This window comes from Polypterus senegalus, chromosome 2 (genome assembly GCF_016835505.1).
Source record: "Polypterus senegalus isolate Bchr_013 chromosome 2, ASM1683550v1, whole genome shotgun sequence".
Taxonomy (NCBI): Eukaryota; Metazoa; Chordata; class Cladistia; order Polypteriformes; family Polypteridae; genus Polypterus; species Polypterus senegalus.
In genome coordinates, this window is record NC_053155.1 from 154,652,196 (window position 1) to 154,668,533 (window position 16,338).

Genomic DNA, 16,338 nt, shown 5'->3' on the forward strand with positions numbered 1-16,338 from the left:
AAAAGTCTTGGCAATCATTGACATGTTTCTTAGCAAAATTGAGACGAGCCCTAAGGTTCTTTTTGCTTAACAGTGGTTTGCGTCTTGGAAATCTGCCATGCAGGCCATTTTTGCCCAGTCTCTTTCTTATGGTGGAGTCGTGAACACTGACCTTAATTGAGGCAAGCGAGGCCTGCAGTTCTTTAGACGTTGTCCTGGGGTCTTTTGTGACCTCTCGGATTAGTCGTCTCTGCGCTCTTGGGGTAATTTTGGTCGGCCGGCCACTCTTGGGAAGGTTCACCACTGTTCCATGTTTTTGCCATTTATGGATAATGGCTCTCACTGTGGTTCGCTGGAGTCCCAAAGCTTTAGAAATGGCTTTATAACCTTTACCAGACTGATAGATCTCAATTACTTCTGTTCTCATTTGTTCCTGAATTTCTTTGGATCTTGGCATGATGTCTAGCTTTTGAGGTTCTTTTGGTCTACTTCTCCGTGTCAGGCAGCTCCTATTTAAGTGATTTCTTGATTGAAACAGGTGTGGCAGTTATCAGGCCTGGGGATGGCTACAGAAATTGAACTCAGGTGTGATACACCACAGTTAAGTTATTTTTTTAACAAGGGGGCAATTACTTTTTCACACAGGGCCATGTAGGTTTGGATTTTTTTCTCCCTAAATAATAAAAAACCATCATTTAAAAACTGCATTTTGTGTTTACTTGTGTTATATTTGACTAATGGTTAAATGTGTTTGATGATCAGAAACATTTTGTGTGACAAACATGCAAAAGAATAAGAAATCAGGAAGGGGGCAAATAGTTTTTCACACCACTGTATGTGTGTGTGTGTGTGTGTGTGTATGTATGTATGTATGTATGTATGTATAAACTGCTCAAAAAAATTAAAGGAACACTTTGAAAACACATCAGATCTCAATGGGAAAAAGAAATCCTCCTGGATATCTATACTGATATAGACTGGGTAATGTGTTAGGAACGAAAGGATGCTACATCGTTTGATGGAAATGAAAATGATCAACCTACAGAGCCCTGAATTCAAAGACGCCCCAAAAATCAGAGTGAAAAAATTATGTGGCAGGCTAGTCCATTTTGCCAAAATTTAATTGCAGCAACTCAAAATTGTACGCAGCACTTTGTATGGCCCCTGTGTTCTTGTATACATGCCTGACAACATCGGTGCATGCTTCTAATGAGATGACAGATGGTGTTGTGGGGGATCTCCTCACAGATCTGGACCAGGGCATCACTGAGCTCCTGGACAGTCTGAGGTGCAACCTGGTGGCATTGGATGAACCAAAACATAATGTCCCAGAGGTGTTCTATTGGATTTAGGTCAGGAAAGTGTGGTGGCCAGTCAATGGTATCAATTCCTTCATCCTCCAGGAACTGCCTGCATACTCTCCCCACATGAGGCCAGGAATTGTCGTGCACCAGGAGCCACTGTACCAGCATAGGGTCTGACATTGGGTCCAAGGATTTCATCCTGATACCTAATGGCAGCCAAGGTGCCTTTGTCAAGCCTGTAGCGGTCTGTGTGACCCTCCATGGATATGCCTCCCCAGACAATCATTAACCCACCACCAAACTGCTCATGCTGAATGATGTTACAGGCAGCATAATGTTCTCCATGGCTTCTCCAGACCCTTTCACTTCTGTCACGTGCTCAGGGTGAACCTGCTCTCATCTGTAAAAAGCACAGGGCACCAGTGGTGCATCTGCCAATTCTGGTATTCTATGGCGAATGCCAATCGAGCTGCATGCTGCTGGGCAGTGAGCTCAGGGCCCACTAGAGGACATGGGGTCCTTGGGTCACCCTCATGAAGTCTGTTTCTGATTGTTTGGTCAGAGACATTCACACCAGTGGCCTGCTGGAGGTCATTTTGTAGGGCTCTGGCAGTGCTCATCCTGTTCCTTCTTGCCCAAAGGAGCAGATACTGGTCCTGCTGATGGGTTATGGACCTTCTATGGCCCTCTCCAGCTCTCCTAGAGTAACTGCTTGTCTCCTAGAATCTCCTCCATGCCCCTGAGACTGTGCAGGGAGACACAGCAAACCTTCTGGCAATGACACGTATTGATGTGCCATCCTGGAGAAGTTGGACTACCTGTGCAACCTCTGTAGGGTCCAGGTATCGCCTCATGCTACCAGTAGTGACACTGACTGTAGCCAAATGCAAAACTAGTGAAGAAACAGTCAGAAAAGATGAGGAGGGACAAATGTCAGTGGCCTCCACCTGTTAAACCATTCCTGTTTTGGGGGTCATCTCATTGCTGCCCCTCTAGTGCATCTGTTGTTAATTTCATTAACACCACAGCAGCTGAAACTGATTAACAACCCCCTTTGCTACTTAACTGACCAGATTAATATCCCATAAGTTTCATTGACTTTATGCTATACTCTGATTAAAAAAAAGTGTTCCTTTAATTCTTTTGAGCAGTATATTATATCAGGTTCACCCTGAGTATATGTGAAAGACGTGAAAGGGTCAGGAGAAGCCATGGAGAATATTATGCTGCCTGTAACATCGTTTAGCATGACTGGTTTGGTGGTGGGTCAGTGATGATCTTGGAGGCATATCCATGGAGCGACTCACAGACCTCTACAGGCTAGACATCGGCATCTTGACTGCCATTAGGTATCAGGATGAAATCCTTGGACCCATTGTCAGACCCTACGCTGGTGCAGTAGGTCCTGGTTTCCTCCTAATGCATGACAATGCTCGGCCTCCTGTGGCAAGAGTATGCAGGCAGTACCTGGAGGATGAAGGAATTGAAACAATTGAATGGCCTTCACGATCCCCTGACTTACACCCAATAGAACATCTGTGGGACATTATGTTTCGGTCCATTAGGTGCATGGTTGCTCCTCAGACTGTACAACAGCTCACGGATGCCCTCATACAGATCTGGGAGGAAATGCCACAAGACACCATCCGTCGTCTCATTAGGAGCATGCCCGGCGTTGTCAAGCATGCATACAAGCTCGTGGGGGTCACACAAGATACTGAAAAGCATTTTGAGTAGCAGAAATTAAGTTTTTGAAAAAATGGACTAGCCTGCCACATCTTCATTTCACTCTAATTTTAGGGTGTCTACACAATTGAGCCCTCTGTAGGCAGAAAACTTTTATTTTCATTAAAAGACTTGGCATCCTTTTGTTCCTAAGACATTGCCCTGTCGTTATTTGTATAGATATCCAACTTCATATTGAGATCTGATTTATCTAATGTGTTTCTTTAAAGTGTTCCTTTAATTTTTGTGAGCAGTGTGTGTGTGTATATATATATATATATATATATATATATATATATATATATATATATATATATATATATATATATATATATATAATATGTAACACTCATCACTCACAACAGTGACAAAACAATTACATTGACTATCATGTTACGTTATTTTCAAAATATTTCCTTTTCTTTTTCATTACTTCTTTAACACACTACTGTCGTCAATGGGTCATACAAGGAACATTATAAAGATCCCACTACAATAAATAACAGCGCTGTTGCTGTTTCAAGCTGAATAAAGCTGGTGTTAAAGTACTGAGACTCAGCTTCGTGTTTTGAGAATTCTGTATATAAAGCGCTGACTTTATATATTCCGACAGTGACTTTATATAATCAAGGTTTGACTTTATATATTCAGGAATGACTTTATATATAAAAGTTTTGACTTTATATAGTTAAATTTAGTCATCATTGCATAAGTTTTTCTTTACCATAGAAATTAAAAGATTAAATTCAACTTCCATTCCTAACAAAGAGATTTCTGGCGACTAAATAGAACCTACTTGTATCCAAATTCGAGCTATTGAGCTGTAAGCCTGCCTGCCTGAATAAGTCACCCTCGCTTCGCTCTTACTTTTTTACCGTTCATTTAATCATGGCTAGTGGCGGAAAAATTATAAAATGGAAGGAGGATTACACTGAGTATGGCTTTACCAAAACAATTATTGATGGCGAATCGATTTATTCATAAAGCTTCAATTGGTGATCTGTTTTTCTGTGTTAACCTCATATTTTTTCATACTTCTTCTCAAACCAAGGGGGTACGAGGGTAAAATGAATCGGGAAGCGCTGATCAATGTAATCGGTGTACTATGAAATCATGCGTTGACAGAAATTCCCCTTTGCTTGTATTGCAAAGTGTGATTAAATGAGTGATTTTTTTTTTAACGCGTTATGGAGCATATGCATCGAAGCTTCTCAGCTGTGCTTGTGCTAAGAAAAGGAAACATTTTAAAAATAAACGTAACACGATTGTCAATGTAACCTTTTGTAAGTAGTGCTTGGAGGATTCAGTGTGGAGAAACTGTAGAGACAGCGTGTGTATTAACTTGTGGATTTTTCTGTGAGTATTTGGTGGCAGCGTCACAAAGTCGCTTCCGTAACACTGCGTTATAGTGATGGGTCGTTCTTGAACGATTCGCTCATTTTGAACAAATCTTTAATGTGACTCAGGAAGAACGAGTCGTCTCGTGGGAGTGATTCGTTCAGTCGTGTATGCACATTTGCACAACTTCCTATAGTTTCTGTATTGGAATTGATTCACCTGTTTCGAGTCTTCGGTTTTTTTGAGTCGTTCGTTATGTGACAGTCCCATAAGCTTAACCTATGCAGTCTGAGCCGGAAAGAGAATTGAACGAATTGAGTCGAAAAAAGATTTGTTCATTTTGCTGAACGACACTCAAAGGTCCGAGTCGGTAAAATGATCCGAACTTCCCATCACTACTGCGTTAGCTGCGGAGCTCAGCTCAGAGCGAAATGAGGTGAATGGGAGGGGAGATGATGGTGACTCCCCCACCCGCCTTAACTGTCAATCCCCCACAAACACTGTCTCTCAGAATTTGCATAAGCACAGCCCTTCAAGTGCAATTTTAACTTATTTACAAAGTGATCAAAACTCTCGTTTATATCCTGCTTCCTCTCATTAAACTTGTATCCCGCATTACCCGTGGGCATGACAAACGCCAGCAGCAGCCTGTCTATGAGCTTAATTTAAACTTTAGGTTTACACCTTGCTTTGTTTCCGAAGTAGCAGCACTCATGAATATGGTTGTATATGTCACTGCTTCGCTTCTTAATTGTTTCGCTGCCTTCTCAATTATATAATGCATGTTTTCTTCAGCGCTTTTTGGAGCTCTTCATGGTTTTCTACTCACTGTGTTGACAGTCAGTTCACGTGATTACGTTGGAGGTGTGATGTCACACGAAACTCCAAAAGGCTAGCCCTCATATATATATATATATATATATATATATATATATATATATATATATATATACATATACATATACATATATATATACATATACATTTACATATACATATACATATACATATACATATATACATATACACACTAGCAGAATACCCGCGCTTCACAGCGGAGAAGTAGTGTGTTAAAGAAGTTATGAAAAAGAAAAGCAAACATTTTAAAAATAACGTAAGATGATTGTTAATGTAATTGTTTTGTCATTGATATGAGTGTTGTTGTCATATCTATCTATTTAGATGCGAAGGTAAAATGAATCGGGTAGCGCGCGTACATAGTCAGTACACCCCCTCTCGGGAATCGAACCTCGAATGTTGGCGTTAGAGGCGAAGACTCTACAATTAGCCCACAGCGTGTGGCTTGTCTATGCTAAAGTATGTATTGTAGATCGGGATATATATATACATTTATATATATATATACCCGTGTACCGCAGTGGAGAAGTAGAAGTTATGAAAAAGAAAAGGGAACATTTTAAAAATAGCGTAACATGATTGTCAATATACAGTAATTGTTTTGTGAGTGTTATTGAATGTTGCTGTCATCAAGGATTTGATTATCATTATTTCTTTCAATCAGGCTCGTATTTGTAGGATGTGTTCAAGTTACATTCCGTGTTTGTCAATCGTTGTAAAGATAAGAGGTTTCATTCATCGATTAGTTCCTTACTGCACCAATAAACAGCTCGTCTTCCTTTTTATCTGTGATGTGACAAACTGCATGCACGGGTTTTTTTTTTTACACTGTCTTCCTTTAGCAGGACATTCACTTTTTCCACCGTGTGCTTTGTTTCCGCAGTAGCTGCACTTATGAATATGATTGTATGTATAAGGCGCTTCATATTTTTTGCTGCCTTCTCAATTGTGTAATTCGGTTTTTGTTCAGCACTCTTTGGAACTGTTGTTTTTTGTCTGCGCATTGCGTCAGTTCACGTGAGCCGCTTGGTGTTCTTGCATCGAAGGTTCCCAGCTGTACTGGTGCCATCTCGTGTAATGTCAGCTAAGACCCGGCACTTAAAAGTTTCTTTCGCAGTTTCAATGAGTTTGTGCCAAACACCACCCTGACCATCTCATCTTCCTCTGCATAAGCACAGTCCTTCACCCGTGAACATTTACCGGCAGTGTTTGTATTGGATTGCGCTGATGGACAGCCTTATATGGGCAGGCACTAAATTACAAGCGCTAGTGGCAGCCTGTCTATGAACTTAATTTAATATAAACTTACGGTTCACGCCGTGCTTTGTTTCGCAGTAGCTGTACTTATGAATATGCTTGTATGCATCATTTGCTTCATAATGTTTTCTGCCTTCTCAATTGTGAAATGGCGTTTTGTGCTCATCGCTGTTTGGAGTTCTTCCTTGTTCTCTACGTACTTACGTAGGAGGCGTGATAATGTCACACGAAACTCCCCCCCCACGGCCATCTCCAACTCAAGACTCCATTACATTATATGGGGAAAAATAGCTTCCAGTTATGACCCTTATGCGTAGAATTTCGAAATGAAACCTGCCCAACTTTTGTAAGTAAGCTGTAAGGAATAAGCCTGCCAAATTTCAGCCTTCTACCTACACGGGAAGTTGGAGAATTAGTGGTGAGTGAGAGAGTGAGTGAGTGAGGGAGGGCTTTGCCCTTTATTAGTATATATATATATATATATATATATATATATATATATATATATATATATATATATATATATATATATATATACACACATACGCATGTTAAGTAGATGCCATCGGATCAGCTGCTGCCTTCTCTTGAGCTGCACGTCAATCATTTAAAAGCCTATACAGCAACTGTCCTTTTGCCACTTCATGTCTCTGCTGCTCGCGTTGTGAACACACACGAAGGAGAAGCGGTCGGATCATCTGCTGGGTTGTGGCTGCTGGCGAGCTGCATGTTCTGCTTATTGTGCAACACGACGTTCATTTCAAAGCCTGTATAACATCAGTCCTCTTGCCAGTTCGCGTCTGTGCTGCACGCGTTGTTTCGGATTGGGGGGGGATAGGGTCTGAGGAGAATTAGTTGGTCGGATCATCTGCTGGCGGGCTGCATGGTCTACTTGTCATTTGTCGTTGTTTTAAGATCTGGGAGCACATGAAGTGTGTTCGCCAAAAGCATTCCAAAAATTGCTAGGTTAGACGTCTGTGAACTTGTTTTAAATCTATCCATCTCTAACTGCTTACTTAAAGAGTCAAGATCAATTAGTAGAAAAAGCATAAATTCATCAGAGACAGGAAGGCTTTACTCATTTACATATTTACATACATATATAAAATTTTTGTGTGTGTGTGTGCATACTTGTGAGATATCCCATCGATTGACAGACAGCACCTTCACTTTGGCCCAGAGTCTTTCCTGAGCGAAGCTAGGTAACAAAGTTATTTAGGATAGTAAAACATAGCATAGATAAGTACGTTCACATTTTCCTTTCAGGAAGCTGGTTGGATTTTCAGTTTGTGAAACACACCCCAGTTCTACAATTAATTGTGACAAACTAACTCTCTAACTTGGGCTTCATTCTATGCCATCCGTTGCCATTACCACTAATACTACATATTGAAGACAGGCGGATGGATATTAAAATACGAATCCAAAAAAAAACACTGCAGTTACATGAAATTCTCCACCACAAAAAGCCAACTATACAGTGACTGTTGGCTCCAAAAAACTGTAAAGCGCTTATGCAAGCTACAGTATATGTAATATTTTACAGTAACCAAAATTAAATGACGTGATATTGTTCAGTTTTTTTTCCCCGATTTGCTTTATCATGCTGTACATGCAGATGTTGACTCTCATCACTTTCCTTTGAACCCTTTTAATTACTGATTTGTTTCACATTTAAGTTAGTCGGTTCTGTACGTTCTTGGATTGTTTTGTGGTTCACCTTTAAGAGCACAGTGAATGTAGGACATCTATGTTTAATTGGTGTTTTCAGAGATGTCACTTGTGGTGCCTCACCCTCCATGCTTTGTTGCATTTATGTAAATTTGTTTAAAGAGAAATGTAAGCTTCCTGCTAATTGTGTTGCTCAGTCTGCACAAAATCAATTCGTTATAATTATTCCAAGAGAACAAAAAATAATGTTTAAATTGTGCATCACTTAATTCCTAATACAGCTTGACCATGTACGCACCATTTCTTGCTGACGCGGTGGGGTGTTTGGATTTATTTATTTATTTATTTTTTAATATGAGGTGAAAGGTCAAAGTTAATATCTCTTCTAATTCAGTTTTCTGTGAACTGCCCCATTTGGCAGCTGCCACTCTGAATGGCATTCACACCTAATTTCCCTTTGGAAAACTTGTTTTTTTTTGTGTGTGTGTGTGTGTGTCTGTCTGTCTGTCTGTCTATAGCACATGAATTCAGCATTTGTCCTTCAATCTTGTTTGGTTAACTAATAGCTAAGCTGTCTCAGCTAAATTTTTATAAGCTGTAATGGTGTTTGTTTCAGATAGATAATTTAGTATTTTGTTCTAGATTCTTTGAAACCATTTAAATAAATATTGCCTGGCTATCTTGAACAGGTCTGTCCAAAATTTCCACTGGTGTCCTTGTATGTATTTCACCTTAAATCTGAAAGAATTCTGCTCAATAATTTTTATTTTTTTATTTTATTGAAATCGCACAACATTACATACAAATAAATACATTTTTACAAAAATAGGAATAAAAACAAATCAACCCCCACCCCTGAAAAAGAGCTAGGCCTCAATTTTAATAATTTTTCAGAATCTCACACACACAGAGTGGTACCTTAACCCGTTCCAGACCCTTTGACTTATACCAATCAGGACATATACCAAATGAATTTATTTCCATAAGAAATAAAGGGAAAATGATTAATCCATTCCCATGAGAAAAAAATCCTATTGTTATTGGCATATTATACATTGATGGGGTTGTATAAAGTAAGCACTGCTTAATACTAAAATAAATAAATGCAAAAGCACTTAGATGAAATAAATGAAAATTTAACCTCGCTTTACTTTTTAATAATGTCTTTGTTTTTCATAATCGTAGATACCGTCGGTCTCGGCATACGGTATGCAGCAGCCATGTCCCAGATACGCATGCCACCTTCATACTTTTCAACAATCAATTCAAATTACGCGAAAAAATACAAAATCACGTGAAAATTCACAGTTAGTTATAGCGCAGGTTGTTCACTGAATGCTAGCAACTGGCGTACTGATGCTCATGGGCAGTTGTGGCTTTGTCTCAAGAGAGGTAAACAAGGGTAGTGTAGTGTTCTCTAGACTGAAGTAGCGACACACTCAGAATAACGTTTCGAATGCTGTTTATTTTGAACCAGGTTTAACCAACTCTCCATACCACGTGCCTTCTAAACCACACCCCTCCCTCCGGCACTCCTACATCTCAAAAGACGCAGACCATAGCAATCAACACCCGAACATAAAGCAATGGGAAAAGCATCATTGAACAATCATATACAGCAGGTAACACATGGGTTGTTCACTGAATGCTAGCAACTGTCGTACTGACGCTCGTGGGCAGTCGTGGCTTTGTCTCGAGAGAGGTAAACAAGGGTAGCATGCGAGTCGTATTCCAAACAAAGGTCATATACCAAGCAAAATTTTTCATTTCCAAAAAGGTAGTATACCAAGGTATCACTGTGTGTATATGTGTGTGTGTGTGTGTGTATATGTGTATATATATATATATATATATATATATATATATATATATATATATATATATATATATATATATATATATATATATATATATATATATATATATATATATATACACATATATATACATACAGTTATGCTTGAAAGTTTGTGAACCCTTTAGAATTTTCTATATTTCTGCATAAATATGACCGAAAACATCATCAAATTTTCACTCAAGTCCTAAAAGTAGATAAAGAGAAACCATTTAAACAAATGAGACAAAAATATTATACTTGATCATTTATTTATTGAGGAAAATAATCAAATATTACATATGTGAGTGGCAAAAGTATGTACACCTCTAAGATTAGCAGTTAGTTTGAAGGTGAAAATAGAGTCAGGTGTTTTCAATCAATGGGATGACAATCAGGTGTGAGTGGGCACCCTGTGTTGTTTAAAGAACAGGGATCTATCAAAGTCTGCTCTTCACAACACATGTTTGTGGAAGTGTATCATGGCACGAACAAAGGAGATTTCTGAGGACCTCAGAAAAAGAGTTGTTGTTGCTCATTAGGCTGGAAAAGGTTACAAAACCATCTCTAAGAGTTTGGACTCCACCAATCCACAGTCAGACAGATTGTGTACAAATGGAGGAAATTCAAGACCATTGTTACCCTCCCCAGGAGTGGTCGACCAAGAAAGATCACTCCAAGAGCAAGGCGTGTACTAATTGGCGAGGTCACAAAGGACCCCAGGGTAACTTCTAAGCAAGTAAAGGCCTCTCTCACATTGGCTAATGTTCATGTTCATGAGTCCACCATCAGGAAAACACTGAGCAACAATGGTGTGCATGGCAGGGTTGCAAGGAAAAAGCCATAGCTCTCCAAATAAAAAACATTGCTGCCTGTCTGCAGTTTGCTAAAGATCACGTGGACAAACCAGAAGGCTATTGGAAGAATATTCTGTGGACACATGAGACCAAAATAGAACTTTTTAGTTTAAATGAAAGTGTTATGTTTGGAGAAGGGATAAGGTTCTTATGCTGGAATGCAGCGTTTTCCTATCTGTGAATCATGGTGGTGGTAGTATCATGGTTTAGGCCTGTTTTGCTGCATTTGGGCCAGGACAGCTTGCCTTCATTGATGGAACAATGAATTCTGAATTTATATCGGAGAATTCTAAAGGAAAATGTCAGGACATCTCTCCATGAACTGAATCTCAAGAGAAGATGGGTCATGCAGCAAGACAACAGCCCTAAGCACACAAGTCGTTTTACCAAAGAATGGTTAAAGAAAAATAAAGTTAATGTTTTGGAATGGCCAAGTCAAAGTCCTGACCTTAATCCAATCAAAATGTTTTGGAAGGACCTGAAGCGAGCAGTTAATGTGAGGAAACCCACCAAAATCCCAGAGTTGAAGCTGCTCTGTACGGAGGAATGGGCTAAAATTCCTCCAAGCCGGTGTGTTGGAATGATCAAAAGTTACCAGAAACGTTTAGTTGGAGATATTGCTGCAAAGGGTGGGGTGGTCACACCAGATACTGAAAGCAAAGGTTCACATACTTTTGCAACTCACAAATATATAATATTCAATCATTTTTATTAGTAATTAAATGACCAAGTATATTTTTGTCTCATTTGTTTAACTGGTTTCTCTTTATCTACTTTTATAACTTGAGTAAAAAATCTGATGTTTTAGGTCATATTTATGCAGAAATATAGAAAATTCTAAAGGGTTCACAAGCTTTCAAGCACAACTGTGTGTGTGTGTGTGTGCGTGCGTGTGTGTGTGTGTGTGTGTGTGTGTGTGTGTGTGTGTGTGTGTATATATAGCCAGAAGTATTGATACCCCTCCACATCATTGAATTCAGGTGTTCAATTCGCTTCCATGGCCACAGATGTATAACATCAAGCGCCTAGGCATGCAAGCTGCTTCCACAAACATTTGTGAAAGATTGGGTTGCTCTCAGGAACTTGGTAGATTCAAGTGTGGTACCGTGATAGAATGCTATCTGTGCAATAAGTCCATTTGTGAAATTTCCTCACTACTAAATATTCCACAGCCAACTGTTATTAGTATTATAACAAAGTGGACGCAATTGGGAACAGCAACTCTGCCATGAAGTGATAAACCAGATAAAATTAGAGTGGGGACAGCGCATACTGAGGCGTACAGTGTGCAGATGTCGCCAACTTTCTGCAGAGTCAATAACTACAGACCTCCAAAAGCTCAAGAACTGTGCGTAGAGAGCTTCATGGAATGAGTTTCCATGGCCGAGCAGCTGCATCCAAGTGCAATGCAAAGTGTTGGATCCAATGGTGTAAAGCACAGTGCCACTGGACTCTAGACCAGTGAAGATGTGTCCTCTGGAGTGATGAATCACGCTTCTCTGTCTGGCAATCTGATGGATGAGTCTGTGTTTGGCTGTTGCCAGGAGAGCAGTACTTGCCTGACTGCACTGTGCCAAGTGTAAAATTTGGTGGAGGAGGATTATGGTGTGGGGTTGTTTTTCAGGGGTGGGCTTGGCCCTTTAGTTCCAGTGAAAGGAACTCTTAATGCTTCAGCATATGAAGTCATTTTGGACATTTTGTGCTCCCAACTTTTTGTTGTTTGGGGGTGGCCCCTTTCTGTTCCAACATGACTATGCACCAGTACACAAAGCAAGGTCTATAAAGAAAGGTATGAGCGAGTTTGGTGTGGAGGAACTTGACTGGCCTGCAGAGAGCCCTGACCTCAAACCAGAAGAACACCTTTTGGATGAATTATAGCGGAGGCTTTCAGCCAGGCCTTCTCAACCAACATCAGTGCCTGACCTCAGAAATGCTCTCCTGAATAAATGGTCCAAAATTCCCATAAACACAGTCTTAAACCTTGTGGAAAGCCTTCCCAGAACAGTTGAAGCTGTTATAGCTGCAAAGGGTGCACCAACTCCATATTAAAGCCCTATGTATTAAAAATTACATCATTAAAGTTCATGTGTGTGTAAAGGCAGGTGCCCCAATACTTTTGGCAATATAGTGTGTGTATGTATATGTTTGTATGTGTCTGTGTTCGGGCTGTTTATCACAACATACAGACAGACATCGGATGTCGAATGCCACACACGTATATTTTGACCAAAAGTCCCACACAGCACACAGTGCTCCCAGCACCAATCACCAGCCACACAGGCCTTTCCTTCAGTCTCGGGGGGCCGCCTTTCCTCTTCCTGATTGGAGTGAGGCGGCCCCTTTTATTTCCACCGAGATGTGCTCCAGGTCCCTGATGACGTCCTTCCAGCAGCACTTCCTGGTGTGGCCAAAGTGCATGTTTCCTGGGCTCCACAACGCTCGGGGCGCCACCTGACGGTGGCCACGGCCCCCAGTAGGCTTGAACCTCCTTGCTTCTTTCCTGTGGTCCTCTCAACATCCAGGGCGGTTGCCCCCTTGTGGCTCAGGGGATGTATAAGCCACCTCCTGGTCCTTCCAAGTGTCCCGGCTGGGTCTGACCCCCTGCCTCCTGTGACAATATACAGTATATAATATATCCACACACGCATACATTCTTATCAAATGTAAATTGTCATGCATAGGCAATTTTTAAAGTCTAGCACAGCAGCTAAGGAATTGTTTTCTAAACTAAATTTTACTAGATTCGTCTACTCCTTAGAGTCACTACAAAACCCTGAGCATCGCTTAACCTGTCTATGCTCCAACATTAAAGTACTTATATATGTTAACATGTTTTACTATGTATCTTTACTTCTAAAGTGCTTTAGGGAGGATGTTTACTACAAAAATTTGCTATATAAAGTACATGTTGTTTGGTTGTATTGTACCAGTTTGAAGCCACGTTTATATTTTTATGTTTTAGAAGACTTGCCTCAAAGCTGGAAATCTGCTGATTCGGTCACAGCAGTGGGAGGCAGTATTGGATTATGTTTTGATTGCCTGGAGATACACTAGTGAGCTTCCACAGTGGGATACAAGAAGTCATAACCAATATAAAGAACAGTGCTTCAGAGCCTTAGCATTCCACTGTATAAAAGCTTTGCAGGAATGTAGCATTGATCTAGAAAGGTGTGTCCAGCTGCAGAAAAGGTAATTTTTTTTTTGTTTTTCACCATGTGTTGTTTATTTTGTGGGTGTTTTTTTGATATGGGTAACTAGTGGAGTACTCCACTCTGTATGGGATAGAATTCAGTGCAGGCGCAGTTTCTAAATAAATTTTCCAGGGGAATAATTTTTTGCCTCAAATCAAAATTTTATTATCTAAACTTGCTGTGAAGAACAACTTTGCCTACCTGTGTCTAATTACTTTAGCCCCTTCTAGGGGTACTTTCCTAATAAAGCACAGATGCAGTCACTATATGTTCTCTACAGTAAGAAATTTGAGAGCAAAACATAGCCTGGAGTCTCACCCTGTGCCAATGAAGAATAAGTTCAAAATTTGATGGCTATACATCTGGTTCAGTGGTGTATGTTTGTACAGTATGCAAATACACATTATATATATATATATATATATAAGCTTTGCTAGAGAACAAAAACATTCTGAAGTGGAAGTGCTCATTTTTTAATCCCTTATCTGTAAGGTTACATTATAAACTCTGTTTGAATCAAGCATTCATATTAATGTTGGATTAATTTACTAAGTTATTCAAGTATTCTGATTTGGATTTTTATTTTATTTTTTTTTAAACCCTCTCAAGATTTAAAATTGCAAGAGGCCACAGCAAGTTTATCACACCATGTATTGAAGAGCTGGAAAAAATAATCAAGCAGCATCATAGTACCTTTACTGAATCTGTACTGTAATATTGTCTGTTTAAATGTTGAGACTTATGTTTTAATTGCCTTTAAACAAGGTTTGCATGTGTATTAGCCTTCACCAGTTATTCAGGAAATATAGAAAAATATTTTTTTTTATGTTGAAGCAAAAGACACGAGTTTTTCTAATGTTAGTATACCAGTACTTTCTAAGATCATTTTTGATTAACATGGTCATTATTTATATACAGAAATTAGCATTGAAATTAATGTTTTGAAAATGTTTACATTCTTTGCACAATTTTCATTTGGATCTAATTTAAGCAGAATTAAAATGGCATACAAGAAAAGAGTCCAGTCAATAGAAGTGTGTTTTGCACTTCCTAGTATGCTTTTGTTGAGTTGACATAATAGACTATTGAGAATATTTAAGAAAACGTTAAAAATTTAAGTTCATTATGTGTTTGTGAAAATTTTACAAATCACAATGTTAGCGGTACTATGTGGCATGATTAGGTTGTGTCATTCCTCCTTAGGATGCTGTTTCCATCTTTTATGGAACAGTAAAGTTCCAGCATATGACCACTTTTGTTTACATTGTTGTTTGAGGATTGCTCTTGACACTAAAATGCTTTTTTCTGTGCCTTTTAAAGGCTTCTTGCACTCTGAATATTTAAAAAAGAAAAAAGATTTAAATATATGGGAAGATTTGTGTCTTGTTCAATCTCTATTTTGAAACATATTTTGAAATAAAAATATTCTGCAATACTTTCACTGTATTTCATTGCATGAGACAGTTGTGTTATATAATAACAATGTCATCATCCCCTGTCAGTTCATGAACCAAAATAAATAACAAAAGTACTGGACTGTACAAAGACGACAACGACTCAAGTGACGAGTTGGAGGTGGGCACATGAGCGATGTTCAATCTTAATTATATCCATTTAAAATTCTGGTGACCTGCTCCCATTTATGTATCAAAATGAGTGCAGAAACAAAATGTGTAAATAGATAACGGATTCCATTAGTGGCTATAAAGAAGGTTCACTTGCCTCCCAGGACCAGAGCCATACAATCGCCTACTTTCCTCTGTGTGACAGCCAATGGCCTAGAAAGGATAGTACTTCCTATATTTAGTCTGTTTCTGTTTAAAATTTCCTGTATCAGGTTATTGTGCTGAATGTACAGTACATGCCATCTGTTGCAGTTAAAAATATATTTCATTTGTACACATGACAAAAACCTTGGAATATACCTATTTAGAATGAAACACTTAAGGGATGTATTAGGTATTGGCAGACGGCAGTTATGCTCTGTTGAATCAGTTTAAATTAGATAATGCTGCTGCACTTAGAATTAAGCACTACACCAATAGTCTATAACTTGGTTAAGAAGATCTTCAAATTTGAAACATTTTGACCAGCCCAATTAACCCAAAGCTTAAAAATCCTATTCACCTATATTCTCCAAAACAACTCATTTAAATATAAATGTAATCTTTTCCATGTGTCTGCGGTCCCTTGTGTTTTTGTTTTTTTTTTTTTGTGGGGGAAATTTGTGCATAATTTGCCCATAAATTTCCAGCTTCTGTATGTCCCAATGTTCTTGTTGAAGGATGCATTTTAAAGTAACAGCTGGGATCCACAGAGTGCAT

General features: G+C 39.1%; 1 protein-coding gene across 5 annotated transcripts in view; it reads left to right on the top strand.

Moving 5' to 3' along the window:
* The window catches only part of LOC120523502, a 30,082-nt gene extending 14,633 nt beyond the window's left edge, over positions 1-15,449 (top strand). For 4 of the 5 annotated variants that reach the window (XM_039744877.1, XM_039744880.1, XM_039744879.1 and 1 more), the window contains exons 6-7: positions 13,786-14,012; positions 14,624-15,449. In XM_039744877.1, the coding sequence (XP_039600811.1) occupies positions 13,786-14,012; positions 14,624-14,729 (333 nt within the window). In that variant the 3' untranslated portion in view covers positions 14,730-15,449. The remainder of the gene's footprint in view (positions 1-13,785; positions 14,013-14,623) is intronic. The other variant, XM_039744881.1, reaches the window with a different exon arrangement.
* The last annotated feature ends 889 nt before the right edge of the window (positions 15,450-16,338 follow it).